Source organism: Lithobates pipiens, unplaced genomic scaffold (genome assembly GCF_037356315.1).
Source record: "Lithobates pipiens isolate NorthernLeopardFrog02 unplaced genomic scaffold, aLitPip1_a1.2 Scaffold_8, whole genome shotgun sequence".
Classification (NCBI taxonomy): Eukaryota; Metazoa; Chordata; class Amphibia; order Anura; family Ranidae; genus Lithobates; species Lithobates pipiens.
In genome coordinates this window covers 162,761,161-162,787,832 of record NW_027507903.1, presented here as the reverse complement: position 1 = coordinate 162,787,832, position 26,672 = coordinate 162,761,161, and the positions used below count along the sequence as shown (strand labels likewise).

At 41.2% G+C, this 26,672-nt stretch overlaps 1 protein-coding gene across 2 annotated transcripts in view; it reads right to left on the bottom strand.

Moving 5' to 3' along the window:
• The window catches only part of SEMA3D (semaphorin 3D), a 286,248-nt gene that overhangs the window by 169,778 nt on the left and 89,798 nt on the right, over positions 1 to 26,672 (bottom strand). For both annotated transcript variants that reach the window (XM_077472409.1, XM_077472408.1), the window contains one exon: positions 3,897 to 4,060. In XM_077472409.1, coding sequence (XP_077328535.1) covers positions 3,897 to 4,060 — 164 coding nt within the window. The remainder of the gene's footprint in view (positions 1 to 3,896; positions 4,061 to 26,672) is intronic.

Below are 26,672 nucleotides of genomic sequence, written 5' to 3'. Positions count from 1 at the left end.
TTTAGTGGGACATATGTGGGGGACATGTTTTTATTATTAGGGACATGTGTTTTTTATTATTTGGGGATATGTATGTTTTGGGGACATGTGTGTTTTGGGGACATATGTGGGGACATTGTGTTTATACTGTGTGGTGTGTTGTGTGTTTACACTAGACTGATGATCAGTGAGTAAAAAGCTGTAAAAAACAGCTCATACTCACTGATCATCAGCCGGCTGCAGCGATCTGCTCTCCTCTCCTCAGCGATGACTTCTGTGTGAGGAGAGGAGGAGCCAATTGCCTAGCAACCGGCTGTTTGTTTACATCACATGACAGCCGTGATTGGACACGGCCATCATGTGATCAGGAGGGCCAATCACAGAGCCCTCCTGCCGATCTGAGATGCGCCGTGTCCGGGTGACACGAGCACATCAGGATCGCGCCGCTGCGCGGGCACGCGCGATCCCGCTCCTTCTGAAGGATGTTCCTGAACGTCCTATAAGAAGTAGACGGCTCCCACCTGGCCGTATATGTGCATTGGCTGGGTGGGAAGTGGTTAAAGAGGTATTAAACCAAACAACAGTTATTTTTATATTGCCATTTACCAATTATTCAATGTGGTGGCTGCATTCAGTTTTCTCTATATTTTTACCTCTTCATCTGGCCAATAAGTCTGTTATTTCTCAGCTTTCTTTAACCAGTTCTGGACCGATAACCACACATATACTGCGGCAGGGCAGCTCGGCTCCGCAAAACAAAGTACCTGAACGTTGTCTGTGCAATCTGGTCTGAGGAGCGTGCACGCGCCCCCAGCGACCTGCTCCTGCATTGGTTGGACACAGCGGGAGCCAATCAGCAGCCATTGCGGAAGCTGGCCTCCCGTGATCGTTCTAGGGAATGACAGAATGGCATGGTAAACTAAGCAAAGCATACTTCTGTCAGACAGGAACAGAGAGATCTGTGCTTCCTGATAATCAGGAACACACTGAGGGAACAACCCTTTGATTGCCCCAATGTTAACCCTTTCCCTGCCAGTGTCATTTATACAGTGAAAGTGCAGTTTTTTTTAGCACCGATCACTGTATTAGTGTCACTGGTCCCAAAAAAGTGTCACTAAGGGCACTTTCACACTGGGGTGGGCGGGCGTCGGCGGTAAGGCACCACTATTTATAGCTCTGAGGTAAGTATTTCATAACGAGCTAGTATGCGGTGCATACTAGCTTATTATGCCTTTGCCATACTGTTTTTTTTTTCTCTGTGGGTATACAACCACTTTAATTGTACCCCCCACAACAAAAGGCGGCACAGTGGTGTAGTGGTTAGCACTCCCACCTAGCAGTAAGAAGGGTCGCTGGTTTGAATCCCAACCTTGACACTGCCTGCTTGGAGTTTGCATGTTCTCCCTGTGCCTGCGTGGGTTTCCTCCGGGTACTCCGGTTTCCTCCCACACTCCAAAGACATGCAGGTAGGTTAATTGGCTTCTGTCCAAAATTGGCCCTAGTATATGAATGGGGACCTTGGATTGTGGGCTTCTTGAGGGTAGGGACTGATGTGAGTGTGCAATGTACAGGGATAGGGACAGTTGTAGACACTCACTCAGGTTGAACTAGATGGACTGGTGTCTTTATTCAACCTTACTAACTATGAAACTATGAAAAGACAACTATAGACTTCCTTTATGGAGTTTAATGGCCATAGCAGCCATGTATTAAATAACACAAATATAACTATAATATACAACTTTATACAAACAATATCAGTACCGTAAAAGATCTTCTTAAAAGTTTAGGGTCTTTGAAGGCACCATTATTAAACTCCCCAGCTGTATCTACCATCAAAGTCAAATTCAAGGCCCCAGTCATAAAAATACTGACTTGGGGGACAACTTACAACCAAAATACTCTCAATACTGCCAAAAAAACTCTTGATTTGTTACTGCCTTAACGTAAATCAGAAAGGAGTGCCCATACCTGAGATGGGCCCAACCCATCATTCATCAAAACTGTTTACCATAACTGTTCAAAGACCCTGAGACCCCTGCAACTAATGCCCAAGTGTAGCATATTATCCTTGGATCTGGGCCTGCGACCTCTGAGGGCCATTAGCAACCACTGCTCCTCAAACCTGGGAAAGCCTTTTTTGATGTCAGCAGGACAGAAAGAGAGAAAAGCTTTTTCTTTGCTGTACCAGCTATCACTTTGTCAGGGCTGGGCTCAGCCCTTCCTTCTCTGAGCTGGCTGCTCAGCTGTCGGCTAATTGTCAGCTCCACAGTTACTCAGCTGTTGATGATATCCTACTCGTCACTCCTGCCTACTTAAGCCATCCAGTCCAGAGGAGCTTTGCCTTCGCCTTTGTCAACATCACAGAAACTGAGATGCTCTCCTATGATCCTGTTCAAGACTTCCTTTGCTGACATCCCTACTGGCTCAAGATCCTGCTTGCTGTTCCACTACATTTATCCCTGACTTCTGGCTTGGCTGACTATCTGTTCCGGTTACTGAACTTTGGCTATGTTTTGACTATGTTTGTTCTTTTACTTTTATTATTAAACAAGTGTGATTTAACTGTACTTTTGTCTCGGCCTGATTTCATAGTTTCTGACACACTGACCCTTTCGGAGAAGGTCCCACCCAGCATCACCCTACCAAAGCAACACTCTGCCCCACCCTTGCTTCCTCCAATCAGGCAGAATAATTTCAATTTAAATAAAAGCTAAATTTAACCCTTTTAATTCAGCCTGTCTGGCAAACCTAGCCATGTCAGACCTTCCACCTATGGTGCTTATCTAGCTCCAGACCTTGTTCTTGTCTGCCATCTTTTCAGGTTCCTAAAATGCAGAAGTTGTACTTTTGGTCCATAAGACAGGGCTCTGGCCTGCTCCCTGCTCTCTTGTCACCGGCTCTGATTGACAGGATTGGGGGACAGTAAGGTTTTTTACCTTAGTGCATAGAATGTGGTAAGGTAAAAAAAAACCTTCTGCCTTTACAACCACTTAACCTCTTAGCACCAATGCTTTCCAGCCCATTAAGAGGTTTATGATGCCTGGAGGCGGGTAGAGACTTAAGATCGCGCGACCGCCGTGAATGGTTGTCACGGCAATCATGTGGTCAGAAAACTCCTTATGATCGGGAGCTTTTGGTTAGGCAATGGTAGCTGTGCCAGAAGCATGCATGCTCTCGGCACAGGTGTATTGGCAGTAATTTACCTTCTGCGGTAAATACCAGGCTCTGAGAGGCCGCATATTTGTAAACAGCTGGCGCCAAGGGGTTGAAACATTCAGATACTGGAGCATACGTTCCATGGAATATTAATTTCTGTAAACTATAGTTGGAGCTTACATTCTATATCAAATAATATTTGTAATAAATTCAGTGAATGTTCTTTGAAGCTTATGCACAGGTTTCTGTGGGCATAGTGAGCTCATGATAACTATTGGGAGGATAATATTTGGTTGTCTACATACAATTGATGCCTGAAAGTATGCACATATCTTTTAATTAATAGGTCCCATCAGGCAGATGGAGAAGTGGAACCAAAGGGAGGGGGAAAACATTAGCCAAGAGGAGCATGAAGAGGATGCATGGGAGTTCCCAGTGAGACAGAAACAAGAAGGCAGGAAAACTGAAGTCTTCATTTATTATCTACAGGATTGCTGTTACCATAATCATCCTCATCATTGCTGTCATATTGCCATAATCCAGGGCTGCTTGGTGGTGGTACTAGGTCATTTAGAATACAGTGTATACTATAGCATATCTATATTTACATCTAGTAGGAATATCATTTATCATTCTGTCTATAAAAAGTAAATTGAACACAACTAACCATCTACTGAAAGCGTTAGAAAGTAAGTGTACCATGAAAAAATTGTTTGAAAAGGCATTAATCAAAACAAAGTTATTTTAAACACACTGACCTTTCTGATATTTTTGTTTAAATCAACCAGGTTGAGCATATAGATGTAATCCTTTGCTCCGAGAAATAGGCGACCCCTCTCTTCATCTAGCAGCAGGGTCTGAAAACCCAAACTCTCTGGTGTGGAGTCCGAGAATGGTACGCAGCTGTTTGACAGCAGTAGGTCTGAGGGAAAAGGAAAGCAACAGTCAGAATGGAGCTGTTTACTTAATAGAAACTTGCCAGCATAAAGGTTGCATTTCTGCTACTGTAGGCATATCTTAAAACAATATTTGGTAAAAAAAGGTTATATAGGTAATTATCCAGGTGATGATTTAAAGAGATCTCTGAATCAACACCATTTACGTCATATAACATGCAATCCTGATATCTACCACAAACTTGTAGAAGAATATTATTATACATTATCTTTCTCATATTGGTGTGTGTGTGCACAGGGATGGGGGACAGTAACAGTTTAAAAGTTCAGTAACTCACAGCAACCCAGTCTCAGTTTAGTGTATTCAGGAAAATCAGTTTGACCCGAACCCAAGTTGTTCTCAGCTTGATAAATAGGTGAACTAGATAGCCAGATTTTGCCAGTTCGTCCACCTGTCCTAATCTCTGGCTGCTACAACCAGAAGTCATTCGTTCAGTGGCAATGTCACTATTGCAACTAAATTATGACAGCCTCTCACTGCCCATTGACTTTTTTCAAATATTAACCACCTCAATACAGTGCACTTACACCCCCTTCCTGACCAGACCAATTTTCAGCTTTCAGCGCTCTCACAGTTTGAATGACAATTACTCAGTCATCCAACACTGTATCCATATGAAACTTGCGTCCTTTTTTCCAGACAAATAGAGCTTTCTTTTAGTGGTATTTAATCACTAGTGGTTTTTTTATTTTTTTGCTATAAATAAAATAAAACGTAAATTTTGTGAAAAAAATGCCTTTTTCTTTGTTTCTGTCATACATTTTTGCTAATTAGTAATTTTTCTTCATAAATTTTGGCCAAAATTTATACTGCTACCTATCTTTGGTAAAAATAACCCACATTAATATATATTATTTGGTCTTTGTGAAAGTTATAGAGTCTACAAACTATGGTGCCAATCACTGAAAATTGATCACATCTGATCAGGCCTTCAGTACATCAGGTGTATCTCAGTTCTTGAGACACTAACAAGTCAGGAAAGTACAAATACCCCCAAATGACCCCTTTTTACAAAGTAGACATTCCAAGGTATTAAGTAAGTAGCATGGTGAGTTTTTTTAAGTTGTAATTTTTTCCCACCATTCTTTGCAAAATGAAGATTTTTTTTCATTATTATTTTTTTTACAAAATTGTCATATTATCAGGTTATTTCTCACACACAGCATATGCATACAACAAATTACACCCCAAAATACATTGTGCTACTCTTCCCGAGTACGGTGATACCACACGTGTGAGACTTTTACACAGCCTGGCCACATACAGAGCACCGACATTGATTTAGTACCTTCAGACGTTCAACGAGCAAAAATTACGCATCTCATTTCTCAACCACCTATTACACTTTTGAAGGATCTGGAGTACCAGGACGATGGAATTTCCCATAAAATGACCCAATTTTGGAAAGTAAACACCCCAACGTATAATCTGTGAGGCATAATGAGTCTTTTGAACGGTTAATTTTTTTCCAGAGGTTTTTGGAATATGTGGAAAAAAATTAAAACGCATTTTTTTTACACAAAATTGTAATTTTATAAGATATTTCTAACACATAGCATGTATATAGCAAAAATTACACCCCAAAATACATTCTGCTACTCTTCCAGAGTATGGCGATACCACATGTGTAGGACTTTTACACAGCCTGGCCACATAGAGAGGCCGAACATTGTAGTAGTAGTATGTTCAGGCGTTCTAGGAGCATAAATGACACATCTCATTTCATTCCTACCTATCACACTTTTGAAGGTCCTGGACCACCAGGACAGTGAAATTACCCACAAAATGACCCCATTTTGGAAAGCAAACACCCCAACGTATATTCTATGGGACATGGGCTGCAAACAGGTACTCCGGTACTCTGATCGGCTGGAGATAGGTACTCTGGTACTCGGATGGCCTGGTGACAGGTACTCGGGTACTCTGATGGCCTGGTGACAGGTACTCGGGTACTCTGATGGCCTGGTGACAAGTACTCGGGTACTCTGATGGCCTGGTGACAGGTACTCTGATGGCTTGGTGACTGGTATTTGGGTACTCTGAAGGGCGGTGACAGGTACTCATATGGACTGTGACAGGTACTCGGGTACTAAGATGAACTGTGACAGGTACTCGGGTACTCAGATGAACTGTGACAGGTACTCGGGTACTCAGATGAACTGTGACAGGTACTCGGGTACTCAGATGAACTGTGACAGGTACTCGGGTACTCAGCTGGACTGGGACAGGTACTCGGGTACTCAGCTGGACTGGGACAGGTACTTGGGTACTCAGATGGACTGGAACAGGTACTCGGGTACTCAGATGGGCTGTGACAGGTACTCGGGTACTCGGATGAACCGTGACAGGTACTCTGGTACTTTGATGGGCTGTGACAGGTACTCGGGTACTCTGATGGACTGTGACAGATACTCAGGTACTCTGATGGACCGTGACAGATACTCGGTACCATGGTGGACTGTGACAGGTACTCGGGTACTCTGATGGACCGTGACAGGTACTCGGGTACTCTAATGGACTGTGACAGGTACTCAGGTACTCAGATGAACTGTGACAGGTACTCGGGTACTCAGATGGACTGGGACAGGTACTCGGGTACTCAGATGGACTGGGACAGGTACTCAGGTACTCAGATGGACTGGAACAGGTACTCGGGTACTCATATGGGCTGTGACAGGTACTCGGGTACTCAGATGGGCTGTGACAGGTACTCGGGTACTTGGATGAACCGTGACAGGTACTCTGGTACATTGATGGGTTGTGACAGGTACTCGGGTACTCTGATGGACTGTGACAGATACTCGGGTACTCTGATGGACCGTGACAGATACTCGGGTACCATGATGGACTGTGACAGGTACTCCTGTACTCTGATGGACCGTGACAGGTACTTGGGTACTCTAATGGGCTGTGACAGGTACTCGGGTACTCTGATGGGCCGTGACAGGTACTCGGGTACTCTGATGGGCCGTGACAGATACTTGGGTACTCTGATGGGCCGTGACAGGTACTCGGGTACTCTGATGTGCCGTGACAGGTACTTGGGTACTCTGATGGGCAGGGACGGGTACTTGGGTACTCAGATGAACTGTGACAGGTACTTGGGTACTCAGCTGGGCAGGGACAGGTACTCGGGTACTCAGATGAACTGTGACAGGTACTCAGGTACTCAGATGGGCTGGGACAGGTACTCGGGTACTCAGATGAACTGTGACAGGTACTCGGGTACTCTGATGGGCTGTGACAGGTACTCAAATACTCTGATGGACTGTGACAGGTACTCTGGTGGACTGTGATTGACAGGTACTATGAGCAGTGGTGTGCTTGATGTGTACTGTAGGCGGTAATGAGATGTTACCGCAATCTCCTCCTCACACACGATCGGTGTGGGAGGAGAAGAACCCGGTAACATCTCGTTACTGCGGTTTGTTTACATTTTAGTGATCGGCTGTTTACCAGCGTCGGTGATGAGCAGTATTCCCGGGGAACACTCCCCCACGACGTGCGCGCGCAGCGCACTTACGATCGTGCGCATGCGCCGTGTACAGTCGGGGTGTGATCATCTGTGATCGGCCGTGACTTCATCACGGCCGATCACGTGGTAAACAGCCATAACCAATAGCTGTTCACCCTCTTCGGTGGTGAGCGGTGTCTCCGTGACACGCCGCCACCGAAGAAACAGATCAAACTATACACAAGAGGCCGCGCTTATGGATCAGGTCACAATCAAACAGGAGTGTATGAGAATGCCTATATCGCCCCCTAACTTTATTTGATAATGTTTCACTGGTTGTAGTTTTTTTGAGGTATAACTTTATAACCAATATATATATAAAATTTAGACCTATTTGTATTAGTCACTCTGAGGTTGCTGCCTCCCTAAGAACACAATCTGAAGTCCAGGTTGTGTTTAAAAGTTGGATGATAATAATGGGCTGATGGCGCTACCTCACTCAGTCAGAGACCCAAAGGGGTAAAGGTAGATAAATATATTAGACCCTGAGCTATACCCACAACCACATGTAGCATCCCAGACAATATTCAAATTATTTTTGTGGTATTAATTTTGGTGATCTCAAAAACATATATTGATATACTACACAGCCGACTATCTCTCAATGGTGTACAAAAACCCCTATTCGGGGGAGAAGTTACACTTATAATCGCACTGTATTTGTGCAATTCCTGTGCAGTTGCTATACCTGTGCGCAATTTGTATTACCGCTATAGTACCCTATAGGTGAAAAAATATATTATATTACAGTGAAAACCACCAAGACCATGAAAAATGCAAAGCAAAAGAAATAAAATCAAAATCAAAAAGTTGAAAAAGTCAAACGCCAGAAAAAATATAATAAAAAAGGTAAATAGATAAGTGTGCGGAGTGGTTCTCAACACCCCTTTTGCAAATGTGAAAGAAGAAAAAACCTAAAAAAAAAAAAATTATAAATAGTATCCAAAAAATCAATAGGTTTATGTGTCTATCTATATAAAGTCCACAAAGAGTCTCTTATCAAGTGCTTTCAACCATGCGATTATTCTTTTTCAAATAACAGGAAGGTGACTTTTGTGATTAAGCCTGCTTATTGGTGACTTCCGTGCTCGTTCCCCCTCAAGGGTCCCCACTCACCGAATCCACACACCCCCTAGGGGGTATGTTGCCCGTAATCTGTGCTCCACTGGGTTGAGGATTCTTCTGATTGTCTCTGTCTTCAGTTTCCCCAAGGTTTATTGGAAACGATGAAAGAAGGAGGCTTTATTATCCGCCAATAGGTCTTATCTCAATAAAGGAGTTTTCCTCCTATAGACCGAAGTTTGAAGGAAAATTGTTTGGCACCAGCCCGGTTCGCCCATCAACAGGAGTAGTCTCCTATTAGAACGGCGTGCGTTCCAACTGCGCTCCACCGGGTCAGGCGCACCGGAAATGACGTGGTGTACGTAATGACGCTGCCATTACCTTTTTTCTCAAGTGGTCAGTCATTGAGAATACTACACCATGAATAGATTTTTTCTCTCTTGAGGACCTATGAGGGGGAACGAGCACGGAAGTCACCCCTTGAGGGGGAACGAGCACGGAAGTCACCAATAAGCAGGCTTAATCACAAAAGTCACCTTCCTGTTATTTGAAAAAGAATAATCGCATGGTTGAAAGCACTTGATAAGAGACTCTTTGTGGACTTTATATAGATAGACACATAAACCTATTGATTTTTTGGATACTATTTATAATTTTTTTTTTTAGGTTTTTTCTTCTTTCACATTTGCAAAAGGGGTGTTGAGAACCACTCCGCACACTTATCTATTTACCTTTTTTATTATATTTTTTCTGGCGTTTGACTTTTTCAACTTTTTGATTTTGATTTTATTTCTTTTGCTTTGCATTTTTCATGGTCTTGGTGGTTTTCACTGTAATATAATATATTTTTTCACCTATAGGGTACTATAGCGGTAATACAAATTGCGCACAGGTATAGCAACTGCACAGGAATTGCACAAATACAGTGCGATTATAAGTGTAACTTCTCCCCCGAATAGGGGTTTTTGTACACCATTGAGAGATAGTCGGCTGTGTAGTATATCAATATATGTTTTTGAGATCACCAAAATTAATACCACAAAAATAATTTGAATATTGTCTGGGATGCTACATGTGGTTGTGGGTATAGCTCAGGGTCTAATATATTTATCTACCTTTACCCCTTTGGGTCTCTGACTGAGTGAGGTAGCGCCATCAGCCCATTATTATCATCCAACCGAAGAAACAGGGATGCATGCGCACGATCGTGCGCATTCCCTATTTAAACGGTAGACCGTCATATGACGGCCTCCCGCCACAATAGGTGCGCCACCTGGCCGTCATTTGACAGCCGGTGGTCAGCAACTAGTTAAACAAGGAAGCAGGTATTATGGATATGGTCATGTATAGTACATCAATTACATCAGCCAACATCTTCGGTCAGTTTGCTGACATTCAGCAGCAATTAAGGAATCTGTCAGTTACAATAGGATTGTTTTGGCACAGCTCAACTGGGTGTCAGTCATCTTGATCCAAGATGGATCTACATAGCTGAATGACATGACTGATGTTATATTTACTTTGTGAGACATGTTTTTCTTGTTTGTTATTTAATAAAATACTTTTTAAATGTTTTATGTGTTTTGTATATTATAAAAAAAAAAAAAAATTGTGAATGAGTAACAGGAAATACTATGTATCATGTACTCATTCATGTGGGAGGAGGGGGGTAGATACTTGAGGATCCCCTTATTTTAAAAGGGGCTTACAGATTTCAATAATTACCCAAATGCAGGCCTTCACATCCGCCGTGCCAGGGATATGGGGATGGGGAATTTTTTCCTCTTCAATATGGGGATGAGGTGCCTTGCGATGTTGAGGGCACATGGCCTGGTATGGTTTAGAAGTAGAGAGGACAGTGCTCATTGACCCCCTTTCCTGACCAACCAAGCAGCATGCATAAATAAGGATCTAGCATAGATTTGTTGGCCCAATTCTCCTTTGATAAGAGTCTGGTATAGATTTTGAGGGATCCCCCTCAAAATCCATACCAGATCCTTATAGAGGCACCCCCCCCCCAAACCATATCATGCCACATTCCCTCAACATGAGGAACTTACCTCCAACTTAACAGAATCTGAATGCCCCTTTAAAACAAGGCCCCCCAAAGAAAAAAAAAATCTGTCTGTGGATAAGTACAGGGTGCATACCATTGTTACTCATTCACAAGAAAATGCAAATAGTAAATAAAACACACACTGTTGAAAAACCAATTAAGTCAAACAAATGTTTACCATGTAAATCCCCTGTCAGCCACATTGTCAATCATGATGAACAATGCCCTAAGGACCAAAAAATGATTATCTACCGAAAGACACCATCAAAAATGACAGGTCCCCTGTGCTGCTGGAATGTAAACAACAGCGCTAGGATACCTGGCTGATGTAATTGATCAAAAATGGTCATGATCTTATTTGGTCAATGACATGACTGGCTGTTGTTTACTAAAACAACAAGTAATGGAAACATTGAATACATATCCCACCTAATACAAGAAAAACTCATACATGACACAAAAGGGAAAACACCAACAAACAAACAAAGGGATGCATTTCCAATTGAACCATGGTCTTTTATAATTGCAACACTATTCATTCCCATTTCAAGCAAGAAAGCAAAGGTAGAAGGACTCTGATTTTAGATTGTGCTTCTTTTACCTATTGGTCCACTTATGCCTTATACACACGATTGAATTTTCCAACAACAAATGTTGGATGCGAGCTTCTCGGCGGAAAGTCCGACCATGTGTATGCTCCATTGAACATTTGTTGTCAGACTTTCCATCAACAAATGTTGGCTAGCAGGTTCCCACATTTTCCGCCAACAAATGTTTGTTGTTGGACTTTCCGATCGTGTGTACACAAGTCCGTTGGACAAAAGTCCATGTATGCTTGGAATCAAGTACGAGCCGGAGATATAACTAGTGTACTTAATAGAGATATCATGTACGTCTTGTACATCACTATGTTCGTAATTGTTGGTCAACATTTGTGTGACCATGTGTATGCAAGACAAGTTGGAGCCAAGATCCTTTGAACAAAAATCCATGGTTTTGTTGTGTACGAAATATTAGACTTATTCAAGACTGCTAAATTAGAAAACTATATTCCTTAAACATATTAAATCCTCTTATTTATGGCATAAATGCTCCCTACCTCTCCCTTACACTAAGCACATTTTTATTACGATCCTTATAAAAAGACATGCTCCTTGCCAAAAGACGTTTTTTTCTTTTTTTTGCATTGATACATGCCTCCGTGTCAGTGCTCAGCTACCCACACTTTGTTCTACCAAAAGCTTGCAAAATGGCTTTGAAAGATTCAGCTTCCATAGACTTCAATAGGTTTCGGTTGTTATGTTCAGAGTTTGCGGGTTTTTTAAAGTGTCCAGTGACCATCCAGTAAACCAAATTTACAGAATTTGCTTATCACTATTCAGTGATACATGATTTCTTATTTATTACTATCTCATCCCTGAAGTAATCTTCAGTCCTGGCTTGACCACTGACTTGAACTATGCACCAAGTTACCCGAGACACTATACCAATTTTATCACCGCTATGAAACAGGACATCCAATTCACCTTCAGGGGTGAAGCGGTGTTCACTTTGACCAGATGCTAGCAAATATCCATCTTTTTATTTCTCCTTCTACAACTTATTTGCTATTGCCACTCTACACAGTGAATATGAACTTTTCATACTGAACATTGATTTCCTAAGTGAACCATCTCTACTTCTTGCATAAACCAACTCCTTTGTTAGGAAAAAAAAAAATAATTTATGGAAACCTTGATTTTGATTATTACATTTTCAAAACAAACTGCCCTTTTTCACTGTGTATGCCCCAAGCAAAACGCTATGCAATTGAAAGTGACAGATGTAATGCTATGCATTGTAGCAAGGCGAATTTTAGGATGGGCAGATCTCCCAGATGAGATTGGCTCATCTATGTCTTCCTTTTTTGGAGAAAAATAAGAATTAGATTAAGCACCATTTTACATCTAGTTCTCAATAATTACATTGTACTGAGATATTCTTGGGTGTATTACCAGGCACCGCTTGCGTGTGCAGATAATGATTTACGTGCAAAGAGAGAACATTATGCAGCTATGAGGAGTTTCTAGAGATGAATTCAGAGCTCAGAAACATGCAAACCTCTGTGTGACGCCAAGCTCATGTATTCCTTTCACAACAAGCTCTTGCACAATCTCTGGTTTGTGCATTATTTCCAATAAACACTTCCAAAGTCATCTGTGGATATGGGAGCTGGAAGGTTCAGCCAGCATTACTTACCAAAGATAAATAAACAAAACCGAACTGTGTGTTTTTTTTACAAACAGAAAACATTTGCAGAGTTTACATACCCTGTTTTAGTGTTGTGCATTTCTCTTTCATTTTCAAACACAAGGATACCATCCAATTGTCATTTTGACTTTTAGTTACAATTACTGGATCGAGACAACGTTTATGACTCATGCTATGAATTCTCGAACTTGGTGGACTTGTGATTTTACATGTTCAGTTTATGGAGCAATCCAAATAAAATATATGAAAAATAGCTGACTTCAAAACAGAAACATCAAATAATAAAGGCGGTTAAGATTTTATTAAAGCAAGAATTGAATCACTTAACCTCCCTGGCGATATGATTATTTCACATTTTTGATGCTCAAAGCCGTACAATGTTTTGCAAGGAAATTTGGTGTTTTATATTGTAGGCCTGTAATTCTTAGGAATAACTCACATATATCTGCCCAAACAAGAGTTTAGTAGACATCCCGGGTATGATAACGTTTGAAACACAAAATCATAAATTATAATAAATAACTATAAATAATTATAACAAATAATAATAATATAACAATAATAACAATTATTCAATAATGTAATCAAATCAAAAACACTGAAATTTGCCCAGTTGCAGAATTGTCGCTGTCATTACTTTCAATGTTTGATGACGGATTTCCCCAAGAATTGCTATGGCTCAATTCTGCAACTGTTTATAATTTATTATCGCTGTTTTCTAGCTGGTCAAAAACCTCTTTTGACATAAAGGGACACTTTCTGGTTGCTATGGACAATCTCCAGTTTCCAGGCAGAAAGAACAGTAGTTATAATATAAAACTGCATTCAGGGCCCTGGACAAACCACTAGAGACAAAAGGGATGTGATATACTTTGATACAGTAATGTAATCTGTAAGATTACAGTGTACTGTATGTATTGTGTGTTTTTTACTTTGAATTTGGCGCCGTGCTCCATCCCCGTGCATCGCAGCGCTCACAGGGAATGCAGCTCAGCACTGTGATAGATCCGGCGGAGGACATGGCTTGCACACACAACGGGGAGACATTGTAGGATCCTAGGGACGAGGTAAGTAACTTTGCCTGGACCCTTTTGGTACTGAAAATTCCCCCCCCCCCCCCCCCCGAGCCACACTCGGGAATACAGCTAAGGAGGTTAAACTTTTGACATTAGAATCCTTTAAGTCCCCTGCACAGCAACCTCAAACAGGGAGAGGTAGGGCCATCACTGAGATTAAATTTGGCCTGCTGCAGTGAACATACGATATTTTGTAAGTTCACATGCAGACCGGTATACAGCATAGTATGCAGACATAATGGAGTAGAAGTGTGCTGCTACTTATTCATTATCCAATTATCCCATCCAATGATCAAGCTGTGTTGCTGCACTGGAGGTTGGGGATCTGACGGTGATTTTTTGGCCAGAGTGTCTGGATCACAAGAATGACAGAAGAGGATTAAAAATCCTCTGGCAGGTAAAACCGTGGCCATATATGTACTTCAATTGTGTAGTCAGCTGTGTGCCTGGAGTTCAGTTTTATTGTTTGTTAAAGAAACCCTGTCAGGGAACAACATTTTGATAATAAAGGTACCTTGCAAATACTGCATACTCACCTATCCTGTGACTTGTATGTTCTGCTTCCCCTCCAATCCAGTCTTTGGCATTCAACACTTCTAGGAGTGTCAGATATCTGTGTCCCCTGTCACATTCCATGGTTCAATTACGTAACCCCTATGTTACTATAGTACACAAAAGTGACCCCTAACAGAGTCACTTTATAATTGCTGTAAACATAAAATGGCTAAACATTATTGTACACCTAAACTAAGATAGCTTGCAGTAAAATTATTGAATTCATTCTGCAACCCACTCTTTTATTTCTTTTAATTCCTCCAGCATAATTAATTACCCATGTGGCCAGGAGGCCATAACCCAAATGACATCACTGCTGGACCAGTCAAAATGTATTGTTTTTTGAAAGAAAAAGCTATGACAAGATTTAGCGATAGTGTACGTTAATTTTAATGTCATTGAACTAAGAAATAAATATTTAGGTGTATCTATTTCCAGCCAATTCCACAGATAGAAAACTGCTGCACATTTTTTTTTTAACGGGACAGCAATCAGTGCTTTTGCAATTTGAAACCAATATACAAAGGATTGATTATAAAAAATCTGAAAAGATGCTGCACACAAACACAGCATCATTAAATAGTGAATGGTCCTCTCTAAAGTATCATTACATAGTGAATAGTCCTCTCTAAAGTATCATTAAATAGTGAATAGTCCTCTCTAAAGTATCATTAAATAGTGAATAGTCCTCTCTAAAGTATCATTAAATAGTGAATAGTCCTCTCTAAAGACGGATACACACTACAGTTTCAGCTATGGTCAGAGATGCTGTACTAATGATCCGACATAAGTGCAGCGATCTCCCCCAGAACACTTCGATCTACTCTCTCTGCCATTGGCTGAAAGCATTGATTGGGAGTTGGTCGGCTGCTGGTTTTCTAGCATGCACGTCCAAAAGAAGCTGGACAGACCGACATACACACGGGCCGAATGACGGCCTTTCTTTATTTTTTACCGGCCGATATCTCCTGACATTAGGCCAGTGTGTACCCATCTTAACAATAATAGATTTACAAGTAAGTAGCTGTAAAATACAGATAGATATATTCACAATTCTTTTTTTTTACCTGTAAGCTTATGCAGTAGCTGTATATTCTAGCTGCTGCTGACATATACATAATGTAACTATAATATTCAATTACATTATCTTCCACATACTGCTGTAACTGTTAAAAGTGACCCAAGAGATCCAAAATAGACAAAGCATTATATGTTCCTGCCTTGAATCGATAGGAATGCAATACCAGTGTTAATGTTCAAACTGCAATCTAAATAAGAATAGCCAGTACATTTAGGCCAATATTTACAGATACATGCAAAATAACTGATTGGCAGACAGTCCATTCATAAGTCATAGTATAGAAGTAGCCAAATATTTTCTGTAAAATGTTTAAATGCATAACAAGTATCATAATAAAATCACCATCCAAAACAATAAGGGTAAATCCAATTACCTGGTCCCTGCTGTAAATGCTAAGGCAGGCCATACACAGTGCCAATTTCTTTCCTGCAATCATGGGTTGGGGAAGCCGTCCCCACTAGAAGAAGACAGTGATTATCTCTAGTGTTAACAGCCGCTAGCGATAATTGCAAAAGAATCCGGCAGGCTGTTTGTACCCAAGTTGATTGATCGCTCAACTTAGTACATTCAGCCTGCCCATGAATGGTTTGAATCACTTCTGGTTCCTGCTGAACTGGCTGAGATTTGAACCGTGTATGGCCAGCCTTAACCACTCCAGCCCTGCAAGATTTGGAATGCTCGATGACCAGACCATTTTTTGCTATACAGCACTGCGTCGTTTTAACTAACAATTGCTTTGTCATGTGACGATGTACCCAAACAAAATTGTTGTCCTTTTTTCCCAACAAATAGCGATTTTTTTGGTGGTCATCTTTGCGTTTTTTTTTTTTGAGCTATAAACAAAAAAAGAGTTGACAATTTTGAAAAAAAAACACATTTTGTACTTTTTGCTATAATAATATCCCCAATTTAAAAAAAAAAAAGTATTTTTCTTCCGTAGTTTAGGTCAATATGTATTCTTCTAAATATTTTTGATAATAAAAATTGCAATAAGCGTATATTGATTGGTTTGCACAAAAGTTATAGCGTCTACAGAATAGGGGAAAGATTTATGGCATTTTTATTATTATTATTATTTTTTTACTAGTAATGGTGGTGATCAGCGATTTTTATCAGGACTGCGACATTATGGCGGACAGGTTGGAAACTTTTGACACATTTTCGGGACCATTGACAACTATAAAGCGCTCAGTGCTATAAAAATGCAAATGTCCCTGGCAGGGAAGGGGTTAACACTAGGGGCGATCAAGGGGTTAACTGTGTTCCCTAGTGTGTGTTCTAACTGTAGGGGGATGGGAGTGACTGGAGGAAATTACAGATTGTGGTTCCTAGCTAGTAGGAACTCACAATCTGTCTCTCCTCTCCTCACAGAACAGGGATTTGTGTGTTTACACACACGTCCATGTTCTGGCTCTCCTGCCCGCAATCACGCATGGCTGGTGGTCAATGCTACTGCCGGCCATGTGCATCACCCCTGCAGTGCAGAGGGCATGTGCGCGCACCTCCCATCCCACTTAAAGGGACCAACATACAGCTACGGCAAGCGGTTAATGTGGTTGTAAACCTTCAACATGATATTTGAACAAAGCATATCCCTCACTTAAGTGCACTAAACTATGTCTGCTGATTTGTTCCATATTTGCTTGAATCACTTTCCTGAACCAAGAGAAAAAAGTTGACAGTGGAGTGAGCTCTAGCTAATTAACAGCCTCAGTTCTGTTCCTGTGTGGAGGGGTGTGTCCTTTTCCGCCAATCAGCTGCCAGAGCTTTACTCACGGAGCTCAGCAAAGTGTATTTTAGCTCTCCACCCCCTTTTTCCTGAACTCTCAGACATGCTTTCTAAATTATAGAGTTTTTATGGATAACAAAAAACATAAAATACCATCAGTGGAGGGCACTTAAAGGGGGAAGAAGGGCTTTGTAATGGGGCAGCATGCAGTCCAGAGTTGGACTTTAAAGCACACTCGGAAGCATAAATATGATCTGCATTTATTTCTCCACAACTCTGCTGACTACAAAGGCATGATAGACTCCTGTTCTCATTATATTGAACTATTTATTTTGTTTGATGATTTGTGTTATTCAAACCATTTTGTACAGTATACAAATCAAATTTAAATCCCAACAGAGGCTTCATACTGCCCCGCTGCACTTTTGCTAAAGTGCAGCTAACCTGCAGTGTTTGTGCAGGTTAACTGCACTTACCTATAGACTTCCATGAGGACCTGCAGTTTTGGGGCAGTTTCAGAAAGCACGCCAAAACTCCTGCATGCTACATCTCTGGTACGCTTTCTGAAACTGGACCAAGACCATGGGACAGCTCTATGGGAAAGCGTGGATAACCCACACGAAAGCCACATTTCATAAAATACTGTTAGGTTATGTTCATCCTTTTTGGTCCTAGCAAGTAAATGCTTTCGCTTTTGGGCCAGCTCGCCATCGTTCCTATGCTCTGTCTTAGTAAAGCTAACTACCTGTAGATTTCGCTCAAATCTATTGATTCCCCTATCCACACTTGTTGTGGGGGCACCCAAGCACACGCTCCCAAGCCACAGCTCTGTGTGTTCATTCACAAACGGAGCTATGACCCCTCTGTCTCTTGATTGGCTCACTGGCTTTGATTGACAGCAGCAGGGGCCAATGGCTCCTACTGCTGCCAAAAGCCAATCAGGAGTGTGAGTCCCCAGGCAAGGCTCTCATGGACATCGCTGAATGGAGAGGAAGCTCAGGTAAGTCTTAATGGTTCTGTGGGGGGGGGGGGGATGCTGCACACAGAAGGTTTTCTGTCTTAATGCATAGAATGCACAAAGGTAAAAAAAACCTTGTGCCTTTACAACCACTTTTAGGTTTTATTTTCTCAAGGTTATGGTTCTTTTATGAGCTCCATATTGCCTGTGTTATAGCAACCATACATACACAAAATGTGTATTGATTATGGAAATTTGGAATGGAACTACATGATTTCATTGAAATTCCACAGTCAGCAAAAAAAAAAAAAAAAGAATGACCACTTTATATACTCAGCTAATTCCCTCTTGATTTGTTATTTGTCATTTATCAGGGTTCATAAGTCTTTTAGACCTGCCAAAGAAAACTCATTACAAATGGGCACATTAGTCAAGAACTATCCATTATCCTTGGATTGCTGATTAATTTTTAATCATGAATGTGTTAGGAATTCACATTTCTAATACCAGTTTTTATAAAGCGAATGTCCATAGGGTAGTTATTTGGTTAAAATAAAACTGCCCTTTCAAATTTTCAGATTTCAGTAGTTAATGAAGAAGAAATTAATTTTAAATCAATAAGGGGTTATGCAAAATAGAAAGATAGGCAAAGCCTATAAAGTCTTTTTTTTCATCTGGATTTCATCTGTTAGAAACTATCAAAGATTAAAGGATGATCAAAGCTATTTGAGAAAACAGAAATACATTAAACACTGTTAATTCTTACAGCATCATGTAACTAGAATTTGCTTTTCACAGCTTTGAAGTTTAAATAGATTTCAAATTTGGTTTTACATCATGCATAGCATTTATGATTTTTATCTGTTGACTCAAACAGAAATAAACACAAAAATACAAAACAAAACCGCTCGGGCAAAAAATAAATATCAGGTTGGGTCCAACAGTTTCTTTTAACTTGCATAATGGAGGCAACTGCCTTTAAAACAGGCAACACAGCAGAGGAAATAAGGATAGAACTGGAAAGCATTATATAGATAGACATATAAACTGTACATTTCTCACATGGAAAATGAGCCGCAGGGCAATCAGGTGTTAGTTGTAAATATATAACCAGTGCTAAAAATAAGACAGCTACATTTTGCTTGGTTGACATTGGTAATAATTTTATCTACTTAAAAATGTGTAAATGAGCTTCAATTATATCTGGAATATATGTGTTAATCAAATAATAAATCACACATTCAGATGCTCAAGTCTCATGGGACCTTTGTAGCCATGGCGGATTTATGCTGCAGCTTCTGGCTGTTATAACCATAAAGTAATTCAAGCAGAGCGTGGTTATTATTATAGTCTAACCCCTTGGGAACATCTTGCGTTATTGAATTTAAAGTCTGGGATTAAGTTATATCAACTACATTTTTAATCAGATGAGGGTTTTCACATTTGGCTGAGGGGAAGCTTGACACCACTTTTAGTCAGACAATCAAACTGCTGTTAATTAAAGTAGTGCTATTCCCAAATCTGCTTACTTAGCTTTGGATAGGCTGTAGCAGGGTCTTATTCTCTGATACATTGTTTAAAATGGTTGTAAACCTCTGAAATAAAAATCAACAAACCATTCCACGATATTGTTTAATCCAAAGCACCTAGTGCCTCTTCTCTCTTCCCTCTGCTATCAATATGAGTCACTTCTCAGGTCATGAGGACACCACAAAATCTGGGGGAATGGCCCCACCCACCCATCCAGCAAAGAAAAAGATGGTTGACAGCCTCAGCTGTGCATGTTCCTCTATGACAGTGTGTAGAGGGGGTTGGTCTATTCCTTCCCCTCAAGTCTCTGATGCTGCTCAGCTTAGTGCTCTATGTTGTGCAGTGTGGGATGTCAACTCCAAGGTCCTTCTGCCTTCTAGAGTTGAGAAATAGGGGTTCCTTTACTAAACACAAATAGGCTGTGCACTTTGCAAAGTACAGTTGCACTCTGCAGGTGCAGTTGCTCCACAGCGTAGTAAATGAGGTAAAGCTTCACTTTGCAAAGAATACCCAATCACGTACAAAGAAAATAAAAAAACAGTATTTTTGCTTGCACGTGATTGGACAATGGAAGTCATCAGAGCTTCTGCTCATTTACTCTAGGCTCTGCAGCAGATTGTTCTTGAAGAGTGCAACTTCCCTTTGCAAAGTGAACAGCCTATTTGCCTTTAGTAAACCAACCCCATAGTCTTTATTTACTCCAAGGCTGTAGACGAGAGAACGCAGCAGATAAACAAGTACAACTTATGTAGTAGGGTGTGTTTTATCTCTGTATCATCTGGGACTTGTCACCTTAATGGGTGTGTAAGGGTTTACAACCACTTTAATGTATCTAGGTCTCTCATGGGGAAGCCACCTGCCCTGTTGAAACAGGTTGGCAGTTACCCTAAGCAAAACCCGGGTGCAGCCTGTCATGACCATATGAAGGTATAAGAATATCAAACCCTGTCCCAGTTCACCCAAAAACAAACTTTTTTCTTTTATATTGAAAATTGCTTTAGCACAAATAATGTCTTTAAAATAACTGTAAATATAATAAGTGCATTAAAAGGAAAGTGTGGGAATCTACCAAAAAAAACCCAGACATTTATACTCACCTTGATGGCTGCAGCATTGATCCGATGCTGCAGCTGTTTCCCCCGCTGACCCTACACCGAGAATTAAGAGATCAAAGACTGCTGATCATTAATTTCTCGGTCTTCGGTGACTGACAGTCATGGCCTTCTGCTCTGCCCCTCCAGTGCTCACTAGAGCGATGGGCTGGGGAGAGGGGGGATCAGCTAGCTCAGGCTCTCAGCAGAGGTCTGAGAGGCTAAGCCAGCTGCCAGTCAGGCATCTGGCCAGATCCCAACATTATTGTCAGGGTCCCTTCAGAGCTTGGATCGGCTCTATGACGTCAGCCGGCAGCAGACTTTAGCCTGAAAGAGCTTTGGCCATACTTCTCCTTGAAAGACTTTTCATTTCCAATCAGCCCCAAATGAGTAATTAACTTTTTGTCTGAAAAACACTTTTTTTTGTGAAATATTGTTATTATTTTTAATTCTTCACACAACAGAAGATTTCATTCTAATGCTACTATCACACCCTGCATTCATTTTTAGAATACTATGTAAACATATGACATTTAAATGATAAATATTCCAAAATGGCAAATCATTTTACATGTATTTATTTTATTTAAAAGTGTATGAGCACCCAAACACAATATTACATCTGAAAGTAATAGACTTTCCTAAATGTTTTCTATGTCACAATGACAGATGTTTTAGCTACATGTGGCTTGTTTTCAGACAACCATGTGGTCAACAGGATGAAAACAGTCATTGATCTCTGTTATAAAAGGGCATTACGCAAAAACTGTATGTGAATCTACGGAAGGAAGGAAACATAGCTAATTCATGTATGATGTATGGACAGTACACTTCAAGTACTGATCAAATATCCAAGCTTTAAAGATGAGCACTGTTCAGGGTAGTTTAGTACATTTAAAGCTGAAGTTTGGCTAAAAATGATTTCTTCCTTACAGCTTTAGTGACCTAATTTATTTAATGAAGTATGTCCCATATCTGGCTGCTGGATCCTGTAGAAATCGTATGTCCATTGATGATGGGTCATGTTCCTGATGCTGCATTTCTGGTACTGTCCCTTAAGAGAGTTAATAGCTTTGGGTCTCCAGGTGGAACTCAATAGAAGGAGCTCCCAACAGGCACCAGCCCCTCCTCCTCCTCCACTGAATAAACCCTGTGCACTGATTACACTGCATATACTATGATCTGAAACAAGATTCTCTCCTCAAATCATAGATTGTGTTACAAGTAGTCTAATAAATGGCCAGGCCTTTCATCATTGAGGAGGAGGAAGAAGGAGGGGGCCGGTCCCCATCAGGGTCTTCTTCTTTTGAATTCAGCCCAGAGACCCAAAGCAATTAGCTCCCTTGGTGCCAAAAGTTCATTACAGGTAAGTTTAGTAAATCTGTAGAAAAAAATAATTTTAGCTAAACTTCCGCTTTAAAACAATTAAAGCTTAGATTTTATACGTAGGCAAGCTCAGCAGTCTACAAGACTAATTCTCATCAATGGATATTTTGTGCAGCATCTATATACTAGCCTTGAGCTCTACAGGGTTGATTTACTAAAGACAAATCCACTTTGCACTTGGAACTGCACTTGGAAGTGCAGTTGCTTTAGATCTGAGGGGAAGATCTGAAATGAGGGGAAGCTCTGCTGATTTTATCATCCAATCATGTGCAAGCAAAAATGCTGTTTTATTTTCCTTGCATGTCACCCTCAGATCTACAGCGACTGCACTTCCAAGTGCACTTGAAGTGCAAAGCGAATTTGCCTTTAGTAAATAACCCCCCCCCCCCCCTTGTAATAATTTGAAGGTCCTACTCCCCTCAGTGTACAAGAAAAGGTAACAACAGGACAGAAGAAAAGGTAAATGCAATCCTATGTTTGATGAGTTGCAGGGAACACAGATAAAGCAGAGCGGCACATATGTAAATACATTTTCATATTAAGGTAATTAAAGTGACTGTAAAGGTTAAGCCGCGTACACACGGGCGGATTGTATGGCCTACTTAGTCCGCCATACAATCCGACGGACAGTCCGTCCTACTTTCGAATGAACGGACTTGACCACACACGGATGCACAAACAGTCTGTCGAAAGCTTGCGCGATGACGTGTACAGCACGTACGACGGGACTAGAAATAGGAAGTCCAATACACAGCAATGCAACCTTTCGCCGTGTAAATCCTTTCTGAGCATGCGCCATTCTTAGTCCGTCGAACTAGCCTACTGACGAGCGGATTGTCCGCTGAAACCAAAGTATGACGGACAGTATTTCGAAAAATCCAAAATACTTAGTACGCCAGACTGCACGCTGAAAAAGTCCGCTGAAGCCCACACACGAGCGAACTGTCCGCTGAAATGTGTTTCGACGGACTAAGTAGGCCATACAATCCACCCGTGTGTACGCGGCTTTACTTTTGTTCTATTAAAATAGAAATGATGTTCTAATTACTTGAATTACCTGCTTTGTGCAATGGTATTGCACAGAAGGGTTCCTTATCTTCTCTTTTGGAGTCCCCCGCTGATGCTCTCCACCCTTCCTTCCTGTGAGTGTCCCGTCAGCTAGCCATGTGCTGAGGGAGAACCCATGTGGGCGTACTCCTCACAGGAGACTTATAGATAGCAGCAGGAGCCTATGGATTCCACTGTTGTCTATATCTTCTATGACAGGGATATGCAATTAATGGACCTCCAGCTGTTGCAGAACTACAACTCCCATGAGGCATAGCAAGACTTTGACAGCCACAAGCATGACACCCAGAGGCATGATGGGACTGATAGTTTTGCAACAGCTGGAGGTCCACTAATTGCATATCCCTGTCCTATGAGAACAAAAATAGGAGAGAGCAGGGCTGCAGCTGGGACAGCACTGGATTGTAAGGGTAGGCAGGTACATGTTTAAGGATGGTGGGGGGATATAAGAAGTGTGGAGTTTTTTTACCTTAAAGTGATATTAAAGGCTTTTAAAAAAAATAACAAACATGTTAAACTTTCTATTCTGTGTTTTGCACAGAGCAGCCCTGGTCCTCCTCTTCTTCAGTCCCCCGCCGGCGCTCCAGGCTCCTACCTATTGCCAAATGCTCCCATATCAATCAGCTTACTATGCTCCCAAGCAGCCTCTGTTTGTCCATAAGGCACTCAGAGAACCCCTCCCCTGCTCCCCCTTCACTGGCTGTGATTGACAGCAGCAAGGGCCAATGAAGAGGGAGAGACCTCCTTATGTACATCACTGGATCGAGATGGGGCTCAGGTAAATATTAGATGGGCTGAGGTGCTGCACACAGAATGTTTTTTTACCTTTGTGCATAGAATAGATGAAGGTAAAAAAATAAAAAATAAACGTTAGCCTTTACAACCACTTTAATGCAAAGAATGCATAAAGTAAAAAAAAAAAAAAAATGACTTAAGAAATGATTTAATAAAATTAATAATTGAGTAAATAAATACTTAGGAAAATCAAAGAATATTTAGGTAATTAACATTAGAGCAACACCTGCATCTGACAAAAGGGACCAAATAAAGATTCCTGTACTGTTTATCTGCATGTATGCCAAGGAAGCGTAACTGTAAAAATCATTTGCTGAGGACTCGTGCAACTTAAATCATTGAACCAGCTGAGAAACACAAAAAAGCAAGCAGAGGGCTGCATCAGGCCCCAAAACACCAATGTGATATATATGGTCAATAGAGAAGAGAAGTATGGAATAAAGAACATGCAGCAAAGTAGCATGGTGTAGATAATATAATATACAACACAGTGAGGGATTGCTATGAAGTACAGAATGCACAGCACCGTATACAGAATTGAACAGTATAGTGTGCAAAGTGGAGATGGTTACATAAAAGATGCACAGAGTAGTATATGTAAAACAATGTATAGTGGTGTGCAGGACTAAATGCTGAGTACAGTATACAGAGTAGAGGGGTGTAACGTAAGTAACAGTGTACAAAGTCAATCCACATGCATTACAAAATCGACACTGTAGTTTATTGGAAGAATGTAATGCCCAGTGTGCAGAATAGTGTAACAGGAAGAAAAGAAAGTGCGACATATTATACCATGTGCCAGGGCTCAAGTCCTGTGGGAACGCATGGGAACGGAGTTCCTGTACTTTTTCCACAACAGGAACTCAGTTCCCGTTAGCAGACACGTCCTGCAAGACTTTGGAGTATGCGAGCTGTATGGCAGGTGCTAAACCAGCAGCCGCTGACACAGCTCACAATAGTAAGTGTTGCACACCAGGGGTGGACTAACCATTCAGGCATTGCCAGTAGGGGGCCCCATGACAGCTTCCTCTTTGATCTACCTGTCAATGACAGCTAGCTGATGGGTAGATCAGGTCCCTTCTGCTAAGAGATTGTATTTTGTCAGACCTCCTGTGATGCACTCCTCCCTACCAGCCCCTCATGATTTTCTGTCTCCTCATCCTCCCCCCAGTCTCCTGCATATTTGCTCTGTGTGTCCCGCTGAATCCCCCCCTCCTCTAAATTCAGTGCCATATGATGAGAGGAGGAGCACAGCTATTCTGCTCATAGGACATGCAGGGAGAGAGGCGAGCTGAGGGAGGAACATCAGTTTGGGGTGGTAAGCTGAGCACAATACCTGGCAAAGTTTAATGCCAGGAGGGAAGTTTATGTGAAATATGTCAAGGGTTGGAATAGCAGCGAGTGTGTGTTGGTGCCCAGCAGAGTTTGCAGCCCCCCAAGCTAACATACATCTCCTAAGCAGGAGCACATCACTATCGCCCCAAGCATTCTGTCCAGATAATGTGCAGTTCATTTATGACCTTTCTGTTTAACCCTGTGTTATCCAAACTCTGTTCAATGAAAAGTGTAAACTCACCACATAAACACACTATATACAAAATAAATTTCCCCAATAAAGATCAGAACATTATGTTCACATTTGCATGGAAGCACAATTGAATGAATGCTGATTATTCAGAGAATTACCGTATTTATGTTTATTGAGGATTGTTTTTTTTATGTACTAACAGTTAAGCTTCATACACACAATACGAAAATTGGATGAAAAATAAAATTTTTGAAGTGTTTGTGCAAATGAGCGTATTCTTTTTTGGTGGGGGAGTGGATCTTGGGTGGGAGTTCCTACACTTTTTTCCCCAGGACTTGACCCCTGCCATGTGCAATATATATCATACAGCACATTGTACAGCATGGAGCATTGTTCAGTATAGAGTTTACAGAGTCCAGACAGTAAAGTAATGTAGATATTGCAATGCTCAGTTGTACAGAGTAAAGCTGTGCGAAATATAGAACATAAAGCACAGTATACAAAGTGGTGGGGTATGAAGCTCAGAATAAATATAACTGTGTGAAGAGTGAATCAGTCTGCAGTATAGAATGTGCAGCACCATGTACATAGTGGAAGAATGTGCAGTATAAAATATACATCTGTGTGTGCATAGTGGAATGTAGAATGTACAGCACAGCAGCACTTTGTGGCGTATGAAACAGATAGCACAGTAGAAGAAGTTAAAAGGTGTGGAGTACATACCTCATAAAGGTTGATTCACTAAAGGAAAAAAGGCTGTTGACTTTGCAAGGAAAGTTGCATTTTGCAAGGGATTGCCCCTTAGTGAATGTGGTTAAATTTCACTTTGCAAAGAATAGAAATTACGTGCAAGGAGAAAAAAACAAAACAGTACTTTTACTTGTGCAAGATTCGATGA